This window comes from Protopterus annectens, chromosome 13.part0, assembly GCF_019279795.1.
Source record: "Protopterus annectens isolate FY-2018-M chromosome 13.part0, PAN1.0, whole genome shotgun sequence".
Lineage (NCBI taxonomy): Eukaryota > Metazoa > Chordata > Ceratodontiformes > Protopteridae > Protopterus > Protopterus annectens.
The window spans coordinates 196,295,449-196,322,293 of record NC_056747.1 but is presented as its reverse complement, the minus strand read 5'-3'; the positions used below and the strand labels follow the sequence as shown (position 1 = coordinate 196,322,293).

The 26,845-nt window shown below is 41.2% G+C and overlaps 1 protein-coding gene across 1 annotated transcript in view; it reads right to left on the bottom strand.

Moving 5' to 3' along the window:
- The window catches only part of LOC122787868 (histone-lysine N-methyltransferase, H3 lysine-79 specific-like), a 2,114,473-nt gene that overhangs the window by 1,547,706 nt on the left and 539,922 nt on the right, over nt 1–26,845 (bottom strand). Inside the window, exons 4-6 of the mRNA XM_044054784.1 lie at nt 19,809–19,944; nt 19,484–19,670; nt 17,256–17,350 (exon numbers count right to left, since the gene is read on the bottom strand). Coding sequence (XP_043910719.1) covers nt 17,256–17,350; nt 19,484–19,670; nt 19,809–19,944 — 418 coding nt within the window. The remainder of the gene's footprint in view (nt 1–17,255; nt 17,351–19,483; nt 19,671–19,808; nt 19,945–26,845) is intronic.

Genomic DNA, 26,845 nt, shown 5'->3' with positions numbered 1-26,845 from the left:
GCTGGCTCAAAAGGCGGCAGTGTGAGTTTTTCCAAGACATAATTGAGGTCCCATGCAGGTATTGGGGCTCTCCTTGGAGGTCTTATGTTTTTGGCCCCTCTGAGGTACTGTGTTAGCAATGGATGAGGATAAAATAGGTGGTTCCGTGCTGAAATGGCAGGTGCATGAATTTTAATAGATGAAAAGGCTAAGCCTTTGTCCAGCATCTCAGTTAGGTATTGTAAAATCTGAGGAATATTAGGTACAAACGTGTCAATTCCTTGTGTCTGGTTCCAAGCACAGAATCTTTTCCATTTTTCTGCATAAGATTTTCTGGTACTGGGCCTCCTGGCCTCCAAAATAACATCCATCACTGCTTTAGAGAGAGGTGTGTTTTGAACGGCTACATTATCTGCCATGCTGCCAGATTTAGGGTCCTGAGTTGGCTGTGCAGAACCTGATTGTTTCGCTGGGTCAGTAAGTGAGGAATTAGAGGCAATGTCCAGGCTGGGCCTTGAGACAAGCTTTTTAGGATTGGGTACCAGTGCTGGTGTGGCCAGTCTGGGGCAATTAGAATAATTTTTGGCTTCTCTTGTCTGACCTTTAGGAGTACCTTGGGGAGGAGACGCAGAGGAGGAAAGGCATATACTGTTAGGCTTTTCCAGCTGAATGATAGAGCATCCACTCTCCATGCTTGTGATAAGTCCTTGTGCAGAATCTCTGTAGATGGTAGTTGTGAGGGGAGGCAAATAGATCTATGTCTGGGCATCCCCATTCCTTTGTTATCATGCTGAAGACTTGTGGATCCAGTTTATACTCGTGGAGATCCGTGAGGTTTCTGCTTAATTCATCTGCCAGAGTATTTTTCTTTCCTGGCAGGAATTGTGCTTGCAGGTGTACTTGATAAGTCAATGCTGTGTCCCACAAATTCATGGCTTGTCTGCAGAGGGCGTAGGAATGTGTGCCTCCCTGCTTGTTTATGTACCACATGACTGTCGTATTGTCCGTCCTTATCAGTAGTTGTCCTGGATGAAGTAGATCCTTGAAGGCTGTCAGGGCATTCTGAACAGCTAGCATCTCTTTTTGATTGATATGTAGATGCATTTGGCTTATGGGCCATGTGCCCGGAATACATTTTCCTGCCATGTGGGCCCCCCAGGCATAATCTGATGCATCTGAGGTTATAGACTGCCTGGCTGTGAGTAGAGTGAATGGCTGTCCCTTGTTAAGGTGACAGGCCTGTGCCCACCATTGAAACTCCTGTTGCAGGCAAAGAATGAGGGTAATTACTGTTTCCAGGCTTTGGCAATGTTGAGTCCAAACACTTTTTAGGTACCACTGAAGTTTCCTCATATGCAGTCTGGCATATGGAATTAGCAGGATGCCATGAAGCCCAAAGCCTGCAGAATTTTTCTTGCAGATAACTGGGTCTTTGTTGCCAACATTTTGAAGTAAGAAGTCAGTTGCATTTGTTTGTCTGGCGTGAGATAAGCCATCTGGGCAGTTGTATTTAAGCTTGCACCCAGGAATATTATATCTTTTGAGAGGGTACTAGTTTTGATTTCTTTTCGTTTACTGTGTACCCTAGGCAAATTAACAATCTTTTTACGAACGTCAGATGCTTTAGTAGAATGTCCTTGTTCTCTGCTTGTATAAGGCAGTCGTCCAAGTAAGGATATATCTGAATTCCTCTTTGTCTGCAAAATGCAATTACTGGTGCCAGGCATTTTGTGAAGACCCTGGGCACAGTAGATAAGCCAAAGGGCAGTGAAGAGAATTGGTAGTGCATTGAGCCAGCTATGAATCTGAGGTATCTTCTGAAGATTGTCTGACTGGGATATGCAGGTATGCCTCTTTTAGGCCCAAAGTTACAGGCCAAGCCTTCTTGCCCAGCATGGGCAGAAGCTGCTGCAGAGTTAACATTTTGAATTTTGGAACGTCCAGAAATGTGTTTAGCATAGAGAGGTCCAGTATTGGCCTCCAGGCTTTGTCTGTTCTGGGTACCAAGAAAAGTCTTGAGTAAAATCCTTGTCCCTGCTCTTGCTGTGGTACTTGCTGAATGGCCCTCGTGTTCATGAGGGACAAAACTTGTTTTTGTGACTCTGCCCACTAATTGTGTGGCAGGTCTGGCATACCTTTTGCCTTTGGCAGGGTGTGAAAGTGGAACCTGTAGCCCTGGGACACTATATTCAAGACCCATTTGTCCTGGGTGATGATGTGCCAATTTTGAGAAAAAAGTGCTAGTTTTCCCCCTAAGGGGGCTGCCAAAAGATAAGTGCTTGGTGCTGGCAGAGGCAAGTCATTGGGACTGTTTCCTGTATGGCTGTGATTTGTCATCTCCGCTTTTGGGGGTAGAAGCACCCCACTGTTTAGGCCTGTATGAGCCCTGGGGCTGGGATCTGCCTCTGGGGCGTCTGTATCTGCCTCTTTGTGGCCTGTCTGACACTGGAAAGGACCAAGTCTTTGTAGGCCAGTTCCTGCTAAATCTTGGTGGCTGTACCTGTAAGAAATCCTTTACTGTTTGCATAGATTTCGTTTTGTCCTCCATTTTCTTCAAAACCTCCTCTGCTTTAACACCAAATAAGGTATCATGCTGTAATGGAGCATCTAATAATTTTGCTTTAACATGATCAGGCAGATTCTGTTCCTTTAACCAAGCATGCCTCCTAATGACAGAACCCGTAACTGCGGCCCTGCAAGAGGCCTCCAGAGAATCAAAACCACATTGCAATGTATGCTTCCCCACTTGTTCAGTTGCATGCAATAAATCCTGCATTTCCTTATTTTCTGCACAATCAGAAATTGCCAACATTTTCTGTTTTAGCAGTGACATTAAGTATTGCTGATATTTAATCATATGAAATTGACAATTTAAAGCCCTCACAGCCAAAGTAGCAGAAGTGTAAACCTTTTTCCCCCATCTGTCTAGAGGCCTTTAATCCCTGTCAGAAGGGATACAGTTTCTTTGTAGTAGCAGCCTTGACCCCTTTGGGACCTTGAGAAATAGTTTCTGGGTCAGCAGCAGGGTTTTTATAAAGAAATGTATGTGAATCTGGAACCTTGTAGTATCTGTCTGGTTTAACAGGGGCTGGAGATAAAGAGTCTGGAGAAAGGCCAGACTCTGAAAATACATCATGTACAATGTCTAACACAGGGGGAATAGCAAGAGGCCTGTACTGAGGTAGTAATGGAAAATCTCTAAGCCTTTTCTTTGATTCTGACTAATCTTGGCTCTCCCAGTGGAAGTGCTCCCTCGTGGTATGCAGGGTTTCCCCAAAAGAATAATCCTCAGGAGGAGAGGCTGAAGGGATAGATTCTTCAGAATCAGAATCCTCATAGGGAGGAAGACAGTATTCCTGTAAAGAAGAGGAGTCGGAGGAAATGGAAACCTGATCTGAAGAGTCATAGTCTGTCTCTTGCCTAGGCCTCTTGTCAGGAGGGGGATGGGAACCCCTGATCAAGGTAATTAGGTCTTCGGCCATTTTGAGCATGTGTTTTTTAGGCATGGAAGTCTGTCCTGGAGAATGCTGTACTTGTTTCTTTGTCTTTAGAACTGCTTTAGTCTTTGCTTTGGAAGCTGAAGTTGGCTTTACATATACCTATGTAGGTCTGAAAACACCCTCAGAAGCCGATGCCTGCTCATCGGCTCTGGACCCATCTGAGGGAATGGTTTCAGAGTGTCCAATACCTTGAGTATCCAGAGGCCTAGCTGGCTCCACGTGGGAGTCGTCAGCAGCCTGTGGCTCTGAGGTAGCGGGCGTCAGGGGCTGCGAAAGCACCTCACTGAGAACTGGCGACTGGCTTAGCAGAAGCCTCGTCTTTGGATCTCAGATGCCTGTCCTTTTCTTTTTCCTTGCATTTTTTAGAAACTCCGGTCGTCGGCTGTTCCGACGGCATTATATAATTGAATCATCGGCCAAAGCAATGAAAAGCAAAATCGAACCGACGCGTTGGTTAAATCTAGCACAAAACCGACAGCTAGCAACGTTGTCATCCGAGCCTAGGCAAGGAATACAGTAAGAATGAAAGTCCTCATGAGGTATTTGCTTCCCACAAGAAATACAATTGTTAACCTTTTCTGACATCGGTCTGGAGCAAGAAAAAAGTTTCCCCAACGGGGTGCTTAGCTTTAATGAAGACTTCGCATCTGAAATTCATCTTTGAAAATCTCAGGAGTCGGCCGACCGGCACTTGCGAACTGCTTTTGCTTCAGGCACTGTGCGGCAAGAAAGACTGAAGAAAATGGCGTCGGCTGCATCTTTTATACCCCTGGCGCACTGACGTCAGGGAAGAGGCGACAGCAACCGACGCCGGACCTAGACTTTGGAATTCAGGCCGACTGCGGGTAGCCTGCCAACAGGATAATCCAAGAGTAATGACTGCAACAGTGAAACACGATGAACATCTGGGTTTTTGTTGCCATCTATTTGAAGTATACAGTCAGTTGCCTTGTTTGTCTGGCGTAAGGTAAGCCATCTGGGCAGTTGCATTCAAGCTTGCACCCAGGAATGTAATTTTTTTGAGCGGGTATCAGTTGTGACTTCTTTTTGTTTATTGTGTACCCTAGGCATGTTAGAAGCCTTTTTACAAATGCCAGATGTTGAAGAAGAATGTCCTTGTTTTCTGCTTGAATGAGACAAGTCATCCAAGTAAGGATAGATTTGTATGCTTCTTTGTCTGCAAAATGCAATTACTGGTGCCAGGCACTTTCTAAAGACCCTGGGCGCAGTAGATAAGCCAAAGGGCAGTGCAGAGAATTGGTAATGCATAAAACCTGCCTTGAAGCGGAGGGATCTTCTGCAGGATTCCCTTATTGGGATATGCAGGCATGCCACTTTTAAGTCTAGAGTCACTAACCAAGCATTCTTTGCCATCATGAGCAGTAGCTGTTGCAAAGTCAGCATTTTGAATTTTGGGATGTTCAAGAACGTGTTCAAAATCAATAAGTCCAGTATTGGATGCCAGGCATCATCTTTTCTGGGTACCAGGAACAGTCTTGAATAAAACCCTTGTCCTTTTTCCTGTTCTGGTACTGGTTGAATGGCCCCCATATCCATGAGGGACATCACGTGTTTCTGAGCCTCTGCCCATTGATTTTGTGGCAGATCTGGCCAACCGTTTGGAATTGGCAAAGTATGGAAATTAAATATGTACCCCTGGGATACTATGTTTAATACCCACTTGCCCTGGGTAATTAACTGCCAATTTTGAGCATGAAGTGCTAATTTTCCCCCCAATGGGGCTGCTAAAAGATAAGTGCTTGGTAATGGTAGAGGGAAGTCATTGACACTGCTTACTGTAAGGTTGTGCTTTGTTTCCTCCAGATTTGGAGGTAGAGGCACCCCATTGCTTTGACCTGTAAGAACCTTGTGATTGGTATCTAGAGCCTTTTGAGTGCCTGAATTTGCCTTGTGAGGTTCTGCTGGACACAGGAAAGGACCAATTTTTAGTAGGCCAGTGTCTACTGAATCTAGGTGGCTGCACTTGTAAGAAAACTTTTACAGTTTGCATAGATTTAGCTTTGTCTTCCATTTTCTTTAAAACCTCTTCTGGCCTTATTACCAAACAAAGTATCATGCTGTAAGGGTGCATCCAACAATTTAGCCTTAACATGATCAGGCAGATTTTGCTCCTTGAGCCAGGCATGCCTTCTAATCACAGATCCAGTAACTGCGGCTCTGCAAGAGGCCTCCAAGGAATAAAAACCACATTGCAAATTATGCTTTCCAACCTGTTCTGCTGCATACAATAATTCCTGTAATTCTTTATTTTCCACACAATCAGAAATCAACATCATTTTCGGTTTCAATAAGCCCATAACATGCTGTTGAAATTTAAGCATATGAAACTGGCAGTTTAAGGCCCTAATTGCCAATGTTGCAGACATATAAACTTTCTTTCCCCATCTATCCAGCGCCCTGGGATCTCTATCAGAGGGGGTAGGATTTTTGGCTGTAGAGGACGTTACACTTTTGGGACCCTGTGAGATAATTTCAGGGTCAGCAGCAGGATTTTTGAATAAAAATTTGTGGGAATCAAGAACCCTGTAATATCTGTCTGGCTTACTAGGAGCCAGAGGTAGGGAATCAGGAACCATGCTTGATTCCAAAAACACATCATCAACAATGTCTAATACAGGAGGTGTAGCCAAAGGCCTATGCTGAGGAAGAAGAAGAAAATCCCTAAGCCTCTTTTTTGATTCAGAGAAATCCTGACTCTCCCAATGAAAATGTTCCCTTAAAGTATGCAAGGTTTCTCCACAAGAAAAATCCTCAGGAGGAGATGCAGATGGAATGGACTCTTCTGCATCTGAATCTTCATAGGGTGATATAGAAAATTCCTGATCAGAAGAGGAATCAGAAGAAATAGAAACCTGATCTGAAGATTCATAATCAGTGTCTTGCATAGGCCTCTTAGCAGGGGGGGGGGGGGGGTTGGGGTTGGGAACCCCTGATCAAGGTAATTAAGTTCTCAGCCATTTTAATCATCTGTTTTTTAGGCATAGGGGCCTGAGCACGTGGCTCATGCTTCAGTTTTTTTAGATTCAGAAGTTGTTTTTGTCTTTGTTTTTGAAGCTGGCATCGGTTTTATATAGAAATGTTGAGGCCTGAAAACATCCTCAAAAGCCGGTGCCTGCTCAGCGGCTCCGGACCCATCCGAGGGAAAGACATCCGCGTGTACAATACTCAGAATCTCGCGGCATACCGGACACTGCATGGGTCTCGGTGGAGGCCTGTGACTCAAAAGTAGTGGGTATCAGGGGCTGCGAAAGCTCCTCACTGAGTACCGGCGACTGGCTTAGGAGAAGTTTCGTCGTCGTTTTGGACCTCGATGGTCTGTCTTTCTCTTTGCGTTTTTTGTGAACTCCGGTAGTCGGATTGCTATCCGACGACATTTCATGGTAATTAAATCTGGAACCAAAATATTTTGAAGCAAAAATATACAGACACTTAATAGTGCTTTGGTTAAATCTAGCACAAAACCGACAGCAAGGCACGTTATGATCAGGGCCTAGGCGAGGAATACAGTACAAATGAAAATCCTTATGAGGTATTTGCTTTCCACAAGTAATGCAATTATTAACTTTTACTGACATCGGTAAGGAGCAAGAAAAAGTTTCCCCAACGGGGTACTTAGTTTTAATTGAAGACTTCGGTTCTGAAACTCGAATGCAAAAATTTCAGAAGTCAGCCAACCTGCACTTGCGAACTGCTTCTTCTTCCGGCACCGCGAGGCAAGAAAGATGGAATAAAATGGCGTCAGCTGCATGTTTTATACCCTTGATGACCTGACGTCATGGAAGAGGAGACAGCAACCAACGCAGGACCCAAGACTTTGATATTCAGGCCGACTGAGGGCAACCTGCCAGCAGTTTACCCAAATGTAATGACTGCAACAGTGAAACACGAAGAACATCACTGGAAGGCCAATAGACTGATTGATAGATCGCTCTGACACCACTTTTGGTAAAAAGGTAGAATTAATTCTCAGTGATAACCTATCCTTATGGAAAATAATATAGGGAGGCTTGATGCATAAGGCCTGGAGTTCCGACAACAGCCTGGCCAATGTGATTGCAATCAAAAACAAAGTTTTCCAAGAGAGATACTTTACATCACATGAAGATGCAGGTTCAAAGGGGGAAGCGGTTAGAGCTTGCAGAGCCAAAGCCAAATCCCAAGGTTGTACGGGTTCTCTAAAGGGAGGTTTTAGGTGGATAACCCCTTTCAAGAAAGTCTTACAGAGTCTGTGTGACATAAGTGAAGAATCTTGAAAACCAATATGAAAATTTGAGATGGCAGCTAAATGTTCATGGATAGTAGAGGCAGACACCCCAGAGTGGAAAAGATGCGATAAGTAATCCAATACCACCAAGATTAGGGCTGACGAGGGGTCTAATTGTTATTTGCTGCCCATAGAGAGAACCTTTTCCATTTGTTAAGATAGATTAGTCTGGTGGACGATTTATGAGATGCAATAAGAATATTGCGCACAGGGGACGAAAGGTTTTCATGCCTGGCAATCATTGGAAGTGAAGAAACCAAGCTGTCAGTTTCAGGGTTGTTACATTGGGGTGAATCAGACCCTATGGATGGGAGATCAACATTGGGGATGGATTGAGAATCCATGGTTGATCTAGCAGGTGAGACCAGAGGAAGGGGAACCAGACTTGTTGAAGCCAATATGGAGCAATGAGGATCACTTTGCTCTTCAACTGTCGTGCTTTCTTTAGAAATAGGGAGATGAGGAGGATAAGCATAAAAAAGACCCGGGAGCCAAGCGTGGACTAGAGCGTCCCTTGGTGACTGTCCCCAAGGGGGGGAATCAGAGCAAAGTAGTTGCTGTACTTGTAGTTGGTTGAGGAGGCAAATAGGTCTCAGCAAGGTTGGCCCCAGCAGTTGAAGATTTGTGCCGCTATCAGAGGATTGAGGGATCACTCGTGAGGCTGTAGAATGCATCTGCTCAATTTGTCCGCTATCACGTTGGAGCTCCCGGGAATGTGCATTGCAATCAGAAAGCGGTCTATTGCCATATTCTCAAGGCCTCTCGGCATAACGGGTAAGATCTGGTGCCCCCTTATTTGTTGATGTACCAGACCACTGACATGTTGTCTGATTGGATCGTAATAGTCCCTGACAGAAGTATGGAGTGAAATGCTTGCAATGCTAGAAGCACCATCCTCAGTTCTACGACACTGATATGCAAAACTGCCTCTGTCTCCGACCAGGTGCCTTGGACCGAGTTTCCCTGACATAGCCCCCCCACCCCATCAGGGAGGCGTCCATGGTCACCGTGGCTATTGGTTGATGGGAGTTGAAGGGACGAGACCATTTTGGGGATTTCGAGACGTCCACCAGAATAAATCTTGCTTGCATCTCTGAGTTGCACTTATTTGAAAAGACAAGGGATGTTGTAGAGGGTACCACTGAGTGAGAAATAGCCATTGGAGGAGCCTCATGTGGAATCTGGCTAGAGGAACAATGGTAGTCAAGGCTGCCACTGACCCCAATAGCTGGAGTATAGATCGAGCTGGGGATCTGTGCTGACAGAGCAGCGGCTGAACTTGTTGTCTTATTCTCTGAAGTCTGTGTTCTGGAAGGGATGCTGTGCAATTTCTCGTGTCCGACAGTACCTCTACCAATTCCAAAGACTGAGTTAGGGTTGTGTTGGATTTCTCCCAGTTTATAGTGATTCCCAGGCTTCGAGCTGTTAAGACTATACTGCAGGGCTTCTTCCAGCAGACGCTTTGTGGGGGTGGTGAGGAGCCAGTCGTCTAGATATGGAAACGCCTGGAATCCTTGAAGTAGCAAGTGAGCTATAACCACTGCCATGCATTTTGTGAACAGTCTGGGAGCTGTAGAGAGACCGAAGGGCAGGGCTCAAACCTGTTAGTGACTGGCTCCTACATAGAAGCGGAGGTATCTTCTTGAGCAATTGTCCATTTTTGTGTGGTAATACGCATCTTGAAGATCTACAGACCACATCCAATCATCTTCTTCCAGAAGAGGAAGGATAGACTGAACCGTGACCATCCGGAATTTCTCTGTTTTTACAAATTTGTTTAGTGTACCGAGATCCAGAATTGGTCTCCAGTCCCCTGTATTTTTTTGAACTAAAAAGAACCTTGAGCAAAAACAGGATCCTATCTGGTCTGGGGGGACCGTCTGGATGACTTTTTTGTAGCAGCTTTTGGATTTCATGTGCGGCTGTTTCCCTTTGACTGGGTGGAACGTCGGGTAATACTTTTGATGCGACTGGGCAAAGATGGAAGGGGATGTGATAGCCTCTGGATATAATCCGTTGTACCCAACAGTCGGTTATCTTTTGCCAGGCAGCGGGGGTAGAAGGGGAAATGACCCCTGACTGCTTCCAGAGGTGAGCAGTCGGGCAACGCTTCAGGAGCGCTGATAGGGTTGGCCAGAGAAAGAATCTCTGTAACCCCGGTTTCCTGGACCTCTTCTGCCCTGAAAGGGGTGTCTTCCATTGGAGTTTCCCCCTCTGCCTCTAGGGGAGAACTTGGCACTTGCATCCCGGAAAGAACACTGTGATTTTTTGTGCCAGATATTTCCACTCCTCTGATTTCTGGAGTAGAATCGCTGAGGAGTGGAGTGTCTGACAACAACAGCAGACAGGGTCTTGCCATCTTGTTCGCACCTTGCCAGTGTATCCTTGACTTTAGGACTAAACAAAGAAGCAGCCTCTATGGGGGCATTCATAAAGAAAGCCTTAAAGGAGTCCGCAAAGTCACAAAGGCACATCCAAGCATGTCGTCTGGCGACTATACCTGCACCTGCCGCTCTAGCCGCCCCTTCCGTTGAGTGAGAAATAAGATGCATGGAAGAGTTGGAAATGAATTCTAGGGTGGCTGAGAAGCCACATTATCATGGACTTCATCAGAAACAGCTCCTGCCAAAGTTTCAGAGAGCTGGTTGATAAGGCCTCGCTGAAGCCTGCTAAAATGTGCCAAATAATTCAAAGACATTATGGCAAAGGTCGATGAAGCAAGCACACGCTTCCCTAACCTGTCAGTCACCTGGGATTCATTGTTGGGCGGATGGACAGTTGGCTCTCTTTTGCCAAATCCTTCTTCGTAGCAGCTGCCACCACCATAGCATCTACTGGAAGACCTCGTGACCAATGGGGGTGCTCAGCTGGGGGCGATAATATTTTATCTGGTCTCTCAGGTATCGCTTCCATAGTGTCAGGAGCCTTCCACGTGCACTGTATGATGAGTTGGACGAGCTCATCGGCAGGCGGAGTGACCCAGGAGTCAGGGGGCTGGGCACGAAAAGTCTGAGATAGGGTAGGACAACATTGAATAAACGTTTGAGAAAAATTTAGAGTAATAACAATATATAAACTTTCAAAAAATTAGACACTTAGCTGACAGAGTGGCTTGACATGGCTGTACAGCAACGTGGCAAACGAGATCTGAGGTAACAGGGAGCAGAGCATTCTGGGTAGGACCTTGGCTAGAGAGTGTTAGGCTGACGCAAGCTTGATATTGGCCGGCTTATTTATTTATATATATATATATATATATATATATATATATATATATATATATATATATATATATTTATATAGGAGCCCTTCTTTTGTTCAACCATATGAGTGAACGTTTGAAAGGCCACAAATAATAACTGAGATCCCGCTACAGTGTGGGACTGGGAGATTCCCCTTTCCTCCACTGCAGTGCAATCTCGGAGTGAGAATATTGTGCAGGGGGGCTTGCCCCCCTGCATAACACAGTTTTACTGTGTTTACAGGTAGGTAAATAGTGCTATTTCAGGATGTCGGTCTTTCGGAATGTCAATCATACAGTGTTGGCCATACGAAAGTTGGCATTCTGAACGGTCGACATTCTGAAGTAGACCCATATATATTTTATATATATATATATATATATATATATATATATATATATATATATATATATATATATATATATGCCATAAAGCTTTTTGCACTATTAACTGCCAGTTTATAAACTCTCCCGTGCCAAATTCTTCAGTCAACGCTTGATGTCTTTATTTCAGCCTTAATTAGTGGACAGTCAGATAAAGTCTCAGGATATGTTATCATGTCCTTCACTAAATATACTTGCCCCTTCAAGAAATAAGCTCCGTCTAATACTGCCCTGCATAATATGTAAATCCCTTTTTATTTAAAATTTTCCCACATCACTACTCCAAACATTTTAAAGTACTTCCTAATAACTTTCCCTTTGCTATCAGCTTTCTCATCTATGGACCCCCACTAATATCCTCACCTACTGTAATAAGATTCCATTCCCATGCCAGTAGTAGGATCACTTGAAGCAAACCAATTATTTCCAGCAATGTTTTCCCTAACTCTTTTTGTTTGTACTTCAGATGGCAAATGGTGCTTCCTAATGTCACTTACTAACCTCACCAGTTACCTTGCATTAAGATGCAGCTTCCCTGAAACTTACGGATATTTTTTTTCTTTTATGCTAATAGGGGCTCCTCCTCTTATTCATATTATCACTCAACTATTCCTGTCTTCTTATGCATCCGCAGGAAATCTCTCTCTAAAACTGTGAGTTCCAAATTCTCAACTTTTTTTTTTAATTTGCCTTAATCAACATTGCTACTCCTATCTTGCTAGCCTTAATGAATTCCAAAATCTTCTACTTTTTGAACTTGTCTGCAAGTTCAGTTTTCTTTGCCTGTTCACATTTCTTCCCATCATTATTTTATAGTGCTAAATACATTTTTTAGCAAACCACTTTTATTACTATATACACAGACAGCCTTTTAACCCAACCAGCTTAATCTTTCACTGCTCTTTTTTGTCACATTTCTCTTCCCCCTTCTTTTAAATTGCACTCTACTTCCCCCCTCTTCCTGCTCACCCTTGTCATTCTTTCTTAGTTTACATTCGCCAATATGGTATTATTGAAATATCCTCTTGGAACCTCACCCTTCTTTAACTGACTCTGGCCCTTTAATCCTTATTCCCTTCATCGCTACAATTTTGTTAAATTTTTCCAATTTGTGGTGTAAAAGTATTTTCCATTTATTTGATCATGGTTTCCTTTCTTGTCTACACTAATTCTCTTTCTACATTTCTTTTTTTTCCCCTCAGTATCCTTTCATTCATATTTATCAGTCTGCCTACCTCCTTCACCAATCACCATTGTTTTTTCCTACAGTCTTACTCACTGGGTGTTCCCACTTCCCTTCTCTCACTTTGGAACAGAACTTCACCATGGTTACTCTTAGTATGCCTTTACTATATGCCATTTTACTGTACCACATTTTAACTTTACTTAGAATTCTCGCCGTTCCATCTACAAAGTTTTCATAAATATAGTACTGGAGACATTTTAATGCAAGTAGAAGAAACTATTTAAAAAAAAAAGGGAAAGAAAAAGTGGGAATTACATTCTTCTTTGTTCTTTTTGTCACACAGCCAGAAGTAGATCTCAATTAATTACAGCAGCAACACTTCAAGACTTTAGTAGTATGTTTCTTTACTTTAAACAGTTCAGTTATGTCCATATTAACTAATCCACGACTATGCGTGGGTATATCAAGTTTGATCAACAGTTGGTGTGGTTTGACCGTGAGGGCAAAGCCCAAGTGATTAAGAAAAGCCAATCGTGAGTAAATCCTGATATACCCAAAAACAGTAGTGAATTACTTCTATTATACAATTACATTATTAAGAAAAAAGTTGTGTACCTTTCTTAAATAATGTATTTGCATAAGGATACTTCAGTCTTCCACATTATTTTCCCTAGATTAACACACCGAGCATGCTTATAGGACTTAAGTTCCCACACTTGCACAGTACACTGGTGCAGTGCAGGAGAAGCAACAGAGAAAACAGAATCTCTATTTCTGTTTATTTATTTATTTTTACAGTTTAAAAAACAAAATACTTTTTTTTTTTTTACAAGGGACAGTGGAAAAATCAGGTAGGTTTCTGTTTGTTTAGTTTTTCAGGATGTATGTGATTTTTCTTTTTACTCTGTCCCTCAGCATATATCAATAGAAAGTCTGGCCATTCAGTGGTACTTCAGTGGCCAGACTTTTGTTTTCTATTGTTACATGCTCGATTTACAATGGGCACACTTGTTGGTCTGTCCAATTAGTGTGCTCATTTTTGAATAGTATTGAGCCTTTATTCATAGGTTCATTGGTAAGTACTAGGGTAGTTGTCCTTGTGGGTCATTTTAAACCTAGACAATTTCCCTTTCAAAAGAGAGAATCAAACCCTGTACCTTGTGTCTGTGAGGTAAACACCTTTATTATGCCAATCTCCAACCCCGGAGATAATTTCTTTTAAACAACAGCCTCTTATCTCTGTTTATGTTTTTCTACTATCCTGCATTTTCATCAGACTTGCTTAGTGGTCAGTGACCCTCACTTTTCTGGTGGTGCTGCTCCATACCTCAATCTCACCTGCATTTTCCTTCTAAAGAGGAGAAAAGGTTTAATTGGCCATAGCTTCCAAATCCATTCTCACCTTCATCTTGTTCCCTTTTGTTGCATTTTCTGTTCAGTCTTCTCCAGCTCTTTTATGGCTGCCTCCAGGATCAGAAACGTTTTACTGCAAGTCAGGAAAAAAAACTCTGAAAACTGCTAGGTAGATGAACCTGAATTTTAGGTTCATGCTTTTACATAGTTCAGATGTGAAGTGAATCTGTCTTTTCGCTGTTGTCTCCAGTATCTTAGCCAGCAAATACTGTTTTTCCTTCTTGTCAGCAGTTTCCTCCCTTTCTGCCATAACTGGCTTAACTCAGCTGGAAGTTTTGTGTCTTCATTACTATACGTTTTAGAAATCAACAGGCTAGTCTATGTGGCATATATACCCAATGGTGTCTGTCCAGCTGAATTTTTTTCCTTCGGATTTTGGTCCACTTATGCAGCTGCTCAATTGTAAATCCTTTGCAATCTCGTCCATATGTGCCTTCCAGAATGTTAAGCGAGCAATAACACCCAACAGGGTGTGTGTTACTGTGGAAATAACACCCATACAGGGGTGTTCTGAAACCCAATGCTGCAGGTGGAGGGCATCTACACCCCTGGAAGGGCATTATTTCAACAATAACACACATCCTGGAGAGCATTACTGTGCTCAGAGAATTGGCTGTTTGCAAAATTGCTGTGTTTTACCTTTTTTAATTACTGTATTTTTTTTTTAATTGCTATATTATTTTTTATATATTTTTGATGTGAAATAGTTCCTCCACCTAATGTTTCAAACTTGTTGTCGTATATGTTAATGGTGTTGAAGGAAGCATTTTACATTCAAAATATAACACTTTAAAAATATATCCAAGTACTTATTTGTTTGGTACCCGCGGTGGTGGTGCTGCGGTAGTTTTGTTGCCTCTCAGCAAGACGCTGTCCTGTTCGATTCTCAGCTAGAGCGTCTTCTGTGTGGAGACATGCGTGAATGGGCGTACCTTCGTTGAAGGTTGTGCGTCAGGACCGGCAACTCGGCACATAAAAAAATTAACTGCCAGTCATTAGCAGACTGGAGTTCCGCTGTGGCGACCCCTCACCAGGAAAAGCCGAAAGACACACACACACACACTTATTTGTTTGGTCCCTTACATACCTCGCAACTGTACCGAATTCCTCTGTATTTACTGGTTTTGAGGGCAAAATAATGGGGTGCTACAAATTTCCAAGTGGTCCCTTCAATTTCAGATTCTTTTTTGGGTGGTGAGGTTGCTAGTAGTCTCAAAGCACTGGAACTTGGTCAATAATTTACTCAGAGTTACTTCGCATTGTGTCACATCCATAAGATAACAGATTTGTTGCACTTAGAGGTTGAGGTTAGATAAAAAGGGGTAATTTTTGTTCAGCCAGACTATCCCGGTTAACAAAAGGAATAAAATAAAGAAGACTCTTTTTTCAGAGGTACTTGTGCTAACGGTCACACATAAGGCAAGACAGCATATTCAACCAATGATTGAGCAAGGAAAGTATTTGTTCTCAGATTCATTGAGTTCCAAGTAACAAACCATCATTAATAAAGTAAGGCACTTTACATATGATCTGTATAGCTCTTTGTTTTTTCTTTCATAAAGCCTATGTTTCGTTCAGAAACCATCTAAACATGACACAACTGTCAGTATTCTTTCGTAAAGCTTATGTTTAGTTCAGAAACTATCTAAACATAAACACAACTGTCAGTATGTGTTTTAATGACTTAATAGGCTTCTAGCGTGGTAAAAACAAAAGCTTAGTGTTAATTGTCTGTATAATGCATTGCTACATGTTTTTTTCACTGTAGCTCGATGTTTACAGAAGGATTTATGTATGTTTAAAATGTTGTATTTGCGAGCAGAATACACTGGGTAAAACGATTCAAAATGCACAGCTTATTTTCATAGAAAAGACATTAAGACAGACTTAACTGTCATGTCACATGAAAATTTCAAAGTCTTAAGGTGAAGATTTCAAGGTCTTGACTAGTGCTTGTTTGGGTTTTAAGGTGCACTGTATTATTTTGTAAGTGTAGACATTCTTGTGCTTTGGGGATGCACTGGAATATGACATGATTATGTTAATTATAACATGCAACTATTTTATTTGTTATTGCAAAAAGGATCATAATTATTCATTGGTGTGGCTATTTTGTAAATTCCAGGGTGTGTGTGTGTGTGTGTGTGTGTGCATGTATTAATACGTGGTAGAATATTTGTGGAAGTGCAATTTTTTACACACACGTACTCTGTAAAAATGCATACATACAAGTTTTTGGTGTTCTGTGCATACCTCTCTCAATGTCTAACTGCAAGAAATCGGGTATCTGCACCAAGCCAAAAATAGTGGTGGGACAAAGGCCCAAAATCAGGGACAGACTTTAAATATTGCTCCTTTTAACTCAGATAGCGGCTTGAATAGCGGGTTTTGAATTATGGATTTTCTGAGGGATATGAAGTCTGAAATTCAAATATCTGCCATTATTTATTATTATTTAGTGACTTCAATCTACATGTTGGTATCCCATAATTCCACTGTACTGAGTGGGGTTACATGACTCTTTATGCAAATTTTATGTTAATCAGCATCCCGATTTTTGGCCAGTTGTACCTACTTCTTATGGGCCTTTATCCAGATTTTTGATGTTTCTAGGTTGAGAATTATGGTCCCTTACTACTAAAATGTTTGGTTTGTTGCCAATCATCGGAGATTGAAGTTACTAAATAATGACATACATCTGAGTTTCAGACTTCTACTTCCTTCAGAAAATTCATGACAACATAAATCCTTTTATTTAAGAAAGTTGTCATTTTATAACAGCAATTATTAAAATCTGTTCCTATTGTTGAGCCTTTGTTTCCCCTGTTACTTTAGGCCTTATCCAGACTTCTTCAGCTGAAAGGTGAGAGGTATGCAAATGTCTTTACGGTTGCTGCTGTCAGTGGTCAACCTCATGCTCCCTCTCTGTCTCTGTGAGCAAGACTCTCAAGACATGTGGCTACTATCTACTCAGCTATCTACAATGAGATATATTTGCATATACGCATTTTGGGGAAAGCAACCTTGACTATAAGCCATTTGACAAAGTTTGCAGTATTTCCTGCTTAAGTGTATATGTGGAATTTTCACCATTGTGTGTTTTTTTTAACAAATGCAGACACAACTAGGATTAGACATATACAAGTAGATTTTAAATGCCTGCAGAATCCACTGAATAATATATTTACTGTCAGGCTACAGGATTATACATTATATATGAAGGACTTCACACATACAGTAATAAGACTTGGCAAAAAACAAACTCACCTCAGCATACTTTGCTGGAATTTCTGCCTTCTCAACACCAAAGTGATGTTTACAGGAGGTAGTTGCTGCAACCTGGAGCACAACTTGACCCACCCCTTCAAATAAAAAAGCAAAAACAATTAATGTACAAAAACTATGCTACCATTAGACTTAGATTCATTATTTGCAAAACAGGGATGCTGTTGAGAGAAGAGGGTGAAGATGATATAAAATACCACACTTTTTTAAATACATTTATTAACAAGATTAACCCACTGGACGCAAGTGTTCCTTTTCAAGGGGTGGCTTGGGAGCATTGTCCAGTCAACTGACTTGTTCAGAGTCACACTGTAGGCAAATGGGGGCGGAAGGAAACCAACCTTGTGCACCTGAAAACAGGAAGCAGCTAGTTAACATCTCTCAGTTTTATAACAATATATAAACTTTCAAAAAATTAGACACTTAGCTGACAGAGTGGCTTGACATGGCTGTACAGCAACGTGGCAAACGAGATCTGAGGTAACAGGGAGCAGAGCATTCTGGGTAGGACCTTGGCTCGAGAGTTTTAGGCTGACGCAAGCTTGATATTGGCCGGCTTATTTATTTATATATATATATATATATATATATATATATATATATATATATATATATATATATATATAGGAGCCCTTCTTTTGTTCAACCAAATGAGTGAACGTTTGAAAGGCCACAAATGATAACTGAGATCCCGCTACAGTGTGGGACTGGGAGATTCCCTTTCCTCCACTGTAGTGCAATCTCGAGTGAGAATATTGTGCAGGGGGATGCCCCTGCATAACACAGTTTTACTGTGTTTACAGGTAGGTAAATGGTGCTATTTCAGGATGTCGGTCTTTGAATGTCAATCATACAGTGTTGGCCATCTGAAAGTTGGCATTCTGAACGGTCGACATTCTGAAGTAGACCCATATATATTTTATATATATATATATATATATATATATATATATATATATATATATATATATATGCCATAAAGCTTTTTGCACTATTAACTGCCAGTTTATAAACTCTCCCGTGCCAAATTCTTCAGTCAACGCTTGATGTCTTTATTTCAGCCTTAATTAGTGGACAGTCAGATAAAGTCTCAGGATATGTTATCATGTCCTTCACTAAATATACTTGCCCCTTCAAGAAATAAGCTCCGTCTAATACTGCCCTGCATAATATGTAAATCCCTTTTTATTTAAAATTTTCCCACATCACTACTCCAAACATTTTAAAGTACTTCCTAATAACTTTCCCTTTGCTATCAGCTTTCTCATCTATGGACCCCCACTAATATCTTCACCTACTGTAATAAGATTCCATTCCCATGCCAGTAGTAGGATCACTTGAAGCAAACCAATTATTTCCAGCAATGTTTTCCCTAACTCTTTTTGTTTGTACTTCAGATGGCAAATGGTGCTTCCTAATGTCACTTACTAACCTCACCCGTTACCTTGCATTAAGATGCAGCTTCCCTGAAACTTACGGATATTTTTTTTCTTTTATGCTAATAGGGGCTCCTCCTCTTATTCATATTATCACTCAACTATTCCTGTCTTCTTATGCATCCGCAAGAAATCTCTCTCTAAAACTGTGAGTTCCAAATTCTCAACTTTTTTTTTTAATTTGCCTTAAGCAACATTGCTACTCCTATCTTGCTAGCCTTAATGAATTCCAAAATCTTCTACTTTTTGAACTTGTCTGCAAGTTCAGTTTTCTTTGCCTGTTCACATTTCTTCCCATCATTATTTTATAGTGCTAAATACATTTTTTAGCAAACCACTTTTATTACTATATACACAGACAGCCTTTTAACCCAACCCGCTTAATCTTTCACTGCTCTTTTTTGTCACATTTCTCTTCCCCCTTCTTTTAAATTGCACTCTACTTCCCCCCTCTTCCTGCTCACCCTTGTCATTCTTTCTTAGTTTACATTCGCCAATATGGTATTATTGAAATATCCTCTTGGAACCTCACCCTTCTTTAACTGACTCTGGCCCTTTAATCCTTATTCCCTTCATCGCTACAATTTTGTTAAATTTTTCCAATTTGTGGTGTAAAAGTATTTTCCATTTATTTGATCATGGTTTCCTTTCTTGTCTACACTAATTCTCTTTCTACATTTCTTTTTTTTCCCCTCAGTATCCTTTCATTCATATTTATCAGTCTGCCTACCTCCTTCACCAATCACCATTGTTTTTTCCTACAGTCTTACTCACTGGGTGTTCCCCACTTCCCTTCTCTCACTTTGGAACAGAACTTCACCATGGTTACTCTTAGTATGCCTTTACTATATGCCATTTTACTGTACCACATTTTAACTTTACTTAGAATTCTCGCCTTCGTTCCATCTACAAAGTTTTCATAAATATAGTACTGGAGACATTTTAATGCAAGTAGAAGAAACTATTTAAAAAAAAAAAAAAAGGGGAAAGAAAAAGTGGGAATTACATTCTTCTTTGTTCTTTTTGTCACACAGCCAGAAGTAGATCTCAATTAATTACAGCAGCAACACTTCAAGACTTTAGTAGTATGTTTCTTTACTTTAAACAGTTCAGTTATGTCCATATTAACTAATCCACGACTATGCGTGGGTATATCAAGTTTGATCAACAGTTGGTGTGGTTTGACCGTGAGGGCAAAGCCCAAGTGATTAAGAAAAGCCAATCGTGAGTAAATCCTGATATACCCAAAAACAGTAGTGAATTACTTCTATTATACAATTACATTATTAAGAAAAAAGTTGTGTACCTTTCTTAAATAATGTATTTGCATAAGGATACTTCAGTCTTCCACATTATTTTCCCTAGATTAACACACCGAGCATGCTTATAGGACTTAAGTTCCCACACTTGCACAGTACACTGGTGCAGTGCAGGAGAAGCAACAGAGAAAACAGAATCTCTATTTCTGTTTATTTATTTATTTTTACAGTTTAAAAAACAAAATACTTTTTTTTTTTACAAGGGACAGTGGAAAAATCAGGTAGGTTTCTGTTTGTTTAGTTTTGCAGGATGTATGTGATTTTTCTTACTTTTTACTCTGTCCCTCAGCATATATCAATAGAAAGTCTGGCCATTCAGTGGTACTTCAGTGGCCAGACTTTTGTTTTCTATTGTTACATGCTCGATTTACAATGGGCACACTTGTTGGTCTGTCCAATTAGTGTGCTCACTTTTGAATAGTATTGAGCCTTTATTCATAGGTTCATTGGTAAGTACTAGGGTAGTTGTCCTTGTGGGTCATTTTAAACCTAGACAATTTCCCTTTCAAAAGAGAGAATCAAACCCTGTACCTTGTGTCTGTGAGGTAAACACCTTTATTATGCCAATCTCCAACCCCGGAGATAATTTCTTTTAAACAACAGCCTCTTATCTCTGTTTATGTTTTTCTACTATCCTGCATTTTCATCAGACTTGCTTAGTGGCCAGTGACCCTCACTTTTCTGGTGGTGCTGCTCCATACCTCAATCTCACCTGCATTTTCCTTCTAAAGAGGAGAAAAGGTTTAATTGGCCATAGCTTCCAAATCCATTCTCACCTTCATCTTGTTCCCTTTTGTTGCATTTTCTGTTCAGTCTTCTCCAGCTCTTTTATGGCTGCCTCCAGGATCAGAAACGTTTTACTGCAAGTCAGGAAAAAAAACTCTGAAAACTGCTAGGTAGATGAACCTGAATTTTAGGTTCATGCTTTTACATAGTTCAGATGTGAAGTGAATCTGTCTTTTCGCTGTTGTCTCCAGTATCTTAGCCAGCAAATACTGTTTTTCCTTCTTGTCAGCAGTTTCCTCCCTTTCTGCCATAACTGGCTTAACTCAGCTGGAAGTTTTGTGTCTTCATTACTATACGTTTTAGAAATCAACAGGCTAGTCTATGTGGCATATATACCCAATGGTGTCTGTCCAGCTGAATTTTTTCCTTTGGATTTTGGTCTACTTATGCAGCTGCTCAATTGTAAATCCTTTGCAATCTCGTCCATATGTGCCTTCCAGAATGTTAAGCGAGCAATAACACCCAACAGGGTGTGTGTTACTGTGGAAATAACACCCATACAGGGGTGTTCTGAAACCCAATGCTGCAGGTGGAGGGCATCTACACCCCTGGAAGGGCATTATTTCAACAATAACACACATCCTGGAGAGCATTACTGTGCTCAGAGAATTGGCTGTTTGCAAAATTGCTGTGTTTTACCTTTTTTAATTACTGTATTTTTTTTTTTAATTGCTATATTATTTTTTATATATTTTTGATGTGAAATAGTTCCTCCACCTAATGTTTCAAACTTGTTGTCGTATATGTTAATGGTGTTGAAGGAAGCATTTTACATTCAAAATATAACACTTTAAAAATATATCCAAGTACTTATTTGTTTGGTACCCGCGGTGGTGGTGCTGCGGTAGTTTTGTTGCCTCTCAGCAAGACGCTGTCCTGTTCGATTCTCAGCTAGAGCGTCTTCTGTGTGGAGACATGCGTGAATGGGCGTACCTTCGTTGAAGGTTGTGCATCAGGACCGGCAACTCTGCACATAAAAAAATTAACTGCCAGTCATTAGCGGACTGGAGTTCCGCTGTGGCGACCCCTAACCAGGAAAAGCCGAAAGACACACACACACACACACTTATTTGTTTGGTCCCTTACATACCTCGCAACTGTACCGAATTCCTCTGTATTTACTGGTTTTGAGGGCAAAATAATGGGGTGCTACAAATTTCCAAGTGGTCCCTTCAATTTCAGATTCTTTTTTGGGTGGTGAGGTTGCTAGTAGTCTCAAAGCACTGGAACTTGGTCAATAATTTACTCAGAGTTACTTCTCATTGTGTCACATCCATAAGATAACAGATTTGTTGCACTTAGAGGTTGAGGTTAGATAAAAAGGGGTAATTTTTGTTCAGCCAGACTATCCCGGTTAACAAAAGGAATAAAATAAAGAAGACTCTATTTTCAGAGGTACTTGTGCTAACGGTCACACATAAGGCAAGACAGCATATTCAACCAATGATTGAGCAAGGAAAGTATTTGTTCTCAGATTCATTGAGTTCCAAGTAACAAACCATCATTAATAAAGTAAGGCACTTTACATATGATCTGTATAGCTCTTTGTTTTTTCTTTCATAAAGCCTATGTTTCGTTCAGAAACCATCTAAACATGACACAACTGTCAGTATTCTTTCGTAAAGCTTATGTTTAGTTCAGAAACTATCTAAACATAAACACAACTGTCAGTATGTGTTTTAATGACTTAATAGGCTTCACAACGTGGTAAAAACAAAAGCTTAGTGTTAATTGTCTGTATAATGCATTGCTACATGTTTTTTTCACTGTAGCTCGATGTTTACAGAAGGATTTATGTATGTTTAAAATGTTGTATTTGCGAGCAGAATACACTGGGTAAAACGATTCAAAACGCACAGCTTATTTTCATGGAAAAGACATTAAGACAGACTTAACTGTCATGTCACATGAAAATTTCAAAGTCTTAAGGTGAAGATTTCAAGGTCTTGACTAGTGCTTGTTTGGGTTTTAAGGTGCACTGTATTATTTTGTAAGTGTAGACATTCTTGTGCTTTGGGGATGTACTGGAATATGACATGATTATGTTAATTATAGCATGCAACTATTTTATTTGTTATTGCAAAAAGGATCATAATTATTCATTGGTGTGGCTATTTTGTAAATTCCAGGGTGTGTGTGTGTGTGTGTGTGTGTGTGTGTGTGTGTGTGCATGTATTAATACGTGGTAGAATATTTGTGGAAGTGCAATTTTTTACACACACGTACTCTGTAAAAATGCACACATACAAGTTTTTGGTGTTCTGTGCATACCTCTCTCAATGTCTAACTGCAAGAAATCGGGTATCTGCACCAAGCCAAAAATAGTGGTGGGACAAAGGCCCAAAATCAGGGACAGACTTTAAATATTGCTCCTTTTAACTCAGATAGCTGCTTGAATAGCGGGTTTTGAATTATGGATTTTCTGAGGGATATGAAGTCTGAAATTCAAATATCTGCCATTATTTATTATTATTTAGTGACTTCAATCTACATGTTGGTATCCCATAATTCCACTGTACTGAGTGGGGTTACATGACTCTTTATGCAAATTTTATGTTAATCAGCATCCCGATTTTTGGCCAGTTGTACCTACTTCTTATGGGCCTTTATCCAGATTTTTGATGTTTCTAGGTTGAGAATTATGGTCCCTTACTACTAAAATGTTTGGTTTGTTGCCAATCATCGGAGATTGAAGTTACTAAATAATGACATACATCTGAGTTTCAGACTTCTACTTCCTTCAGAAAATTCATGACAACATAAATCCTTTTATTTAAGAAAGTTGTCATTTTATAACAGCAATTATTAAAATCTGTTCCTATTGTTGAGCCTTTGTTTCCCCTGTTACTTTAGGCCTTATCCAGACTTCTTCAGCTGAAAGGTGAGAGGTATGCAAATGTCTTTACTGTTGCTGCTGTCAGTGGTCAACCTCATGCTCCCTCTGTCTCTGTGAGCAAGACTCTCAAGACATGTGGCTACTATCTACTCAGCTATCTACAATGAGATATATTTGCATATACGCATTTTGGGGAAAGCAACCTTGACTATAAGCCATTTGACAAAGTTTGCAGTATTTCCTGCTTAAGTGTATATGTGGAATTTTCACCATTGTGTGTTTTTTTTAACAAATGCAGACACAACTAGGATTAGACATATACAAGTAGATTTTAAATGCTTGCAGAATCCACTGAATAATATATTTACTGTCAGGCTACAGGATTATACATTATATATGAAGGACTTCACACATACAGTAATAAGACTTGGCAAAAAACAAACTCACCTCAGCATACTTTGCTGGAATTTCTGCCTTCTCAACACCAAAGTGATGTTTACAGGAGGTAGTTGCTGCAACCTGGAGCACAACTTGACCCACCCCTTCAAATAAAAAAGCAAAAACAATTAATGTACAAAAACTATGCTACCATTAGACTTAGATTCATTATTTGCAAAACAGGAATGCTGTGGAGAGAAGAGGGTGAAGATGATATAAAATACCACACTTTTTTAAATACATTTATTAACAAGATTAACCCACTGGACGCAAGTGTTCCTTTTCAAGGGGTGGCTTGGGAGCATTGTCCAGTGAACTGACTTGTTCAGAGTCACACTGTAGGCAAATGGGGGCGGAAGGAAACCAACCTTGTGCACCTGAAAACAGGAAGCAGCTAGTTAACATCTCTCAGTTTTAATCCTCTATGCCACCTGCCAGACTTAAATTCATTGGCAAAATATAAGTATACCATGGAACCCAGAGGGTGACAATAATAGAAAGCATCAACAGTTAAGTACACACAGACAAACTTACTAAAATATTTGTACGTATAATGCACAATGGAAATAAGTAAATGTAGTAAAAGAGACACAAATCATAATACCTTGGCGTACCACACACACACACACACACACACAAAATGCCTGAATGCCTGGCAATTACAGTAGCGAAGGTTTTCCTCTAAATCAGTAAAAATCAAGAGACCAAAAAAAAAAAAAAAAGAGAGAGAAAGAAACCTAGTCCGAGGACTCCCCAGCAAGATAAGGGTTGCAACATTCTTCAACTCCGCTACCATGGCAAAAGTACAGTTGTGTACACTTACCATAAATGTAGATGTTCGAGTGTATTCACTGTTACAGTCATCACATTTGGGTTATCCGTGCCAGGATAGCCCTCGGTCTGCCCGAATACCAGAGACTTAGTATTTCTGTGTCGGTTTTTAGGTACCATTGACGTTTCCTCATACGAGTCTGGCATATGGGATGAGCAGTATGCAAGATGCCATGAACCCCAGAGCTTGCAGGATCTTCCTTGCAGATAACTGAGGCCTGGTGGCTAGTTGAGAGAAGTAGGCTGTCAGGAAGATTTGTTTGCTTGCTCCCAGGAAGATAATCCTTTGGGTGGGCACCAGTTTGATTTCTTTTTGTTGATTGTGTACCCTAGGGAGGTTAGTAGGGTCTTTACAAAGGCCAGGTGCTTGAGCAGCTTTTCCTGGCTGTCTGCCTGAATAAGGCAGTCATCTAAGTATGGGTAAATCTGGATATTTCTTTGTCTGCAAAAGCCAAAGGCTGGTGCCAGACATTTTGTGAAAACTCTGGGAGCAGTAGATACACCAAAGGGGAAGCGCAGAGAGCTGAAAATGTTGAGATCCTGCCCTGAAACAGAGATATTTCCTGCATGATTCCCTGACAGGAATGTGGAGGTAGGCCTCTTATAGATCCAGCGTGGCTGGCCAAGCATCCTTGGAGAGCATGGGTAGCAGCTGCTGGAGGGTGAGCATTTTTGATTCTGGGATCACCAAGAAGGTGTTTAGAATGGACAGATAGAGGATGGGGCGCCAGGTGTCCTCTTTTCTGGGCACCAGAATGAGTCTGGAGTAGAAACCTTGCCCTGTTATGCAGGAACGTGCTCTACTGCCTTCATAGGAAGTAGGGAAAGGATTTCTTTTCAGCCCTCTGCCCACTGGTTTGGAGGTAGATCTGGGAACCCTTTTGGGGTTGAAAGGGTGTGGAAGGAAAATTTGTATCCCTGAGACACTATGTTCAGAACCCAGTAGTCATTGGTAATGGTGGCCCAGGTGCTTGCGTGAAAGGAGAGTTTTCCTCCTGAAGGTAGGGGAGTTGAGTCATTGTAAGTTCTTACCATAAGAGGGTGGCTTTGAACTCCCTGGTTTTGAAGTGGAGGTTGTCCACTGCTTAGATCTCTGCATTCCCTGTGGCTGCTGTCTGGGGGGGTCTGGTTTCCTGGGCCTAAGTTGGACTGGCTTGGTGGGAGCAGGAAAGGACCAGTGTTTGGTGGGACAATGCCTGGTGAACCTGGGTGGATGGACCTGTAATAAATCCTTAACTGTTTGTATAGATTTTGTTTTTTCTTCCATCATCTTCGCCTTAGTGCCAAATAAGTTGTCTTTGTGCAGGGGGGCATCCAACAATTTAGATTTTACATGGTCTGGCAGGGGCTGTTCCTTAAGCCATGCATGCCTTGTAATGACAGATCCGGTGAGTGCTGCCCTGCAAGAAGCTTCTACGGTGTCAAAACCACAGTGCAAGGTGTGTTTAGTTACTTGACTTGCAGAATGCATTAACTCTTGTAATTCTTTAGATTCTGCCCAAACAGGAAAGGAAGACATTTTATGTTTGAGGAGTTCCAGGGTATGTTGCTGAAATTTTAGTATATGGAAATGACAATTTAGTGCCCTGATAGCAAGAGTAGCTGAGGTGCATACTTTTTACCCCATCTGTCTAGTGCTCGGGAATCCCTATCTGAGGGGGTGGGATTCTTAGCACAGGTTGCTTTAATCCCTTTAGGCCCTTGAGAAATTACCTCAGGGTCAGCAGTAGGATTTTTAAAAAGAAATTTGTGTGCGTCAGTGACTCTACAGTACCGGTCTGTTTTTTTTGGTGCAGGAGGGAGAATGCCAGGAGTCAAGCTGGATTCCAGGAAAACATCCTCCACAACCTCCAGGACTGGGGGGATGGCCAAGGGTCTATGCTGTGGAAGATCTAGGAATTCCCAGTGTCTCTTTTTTGACTGAGA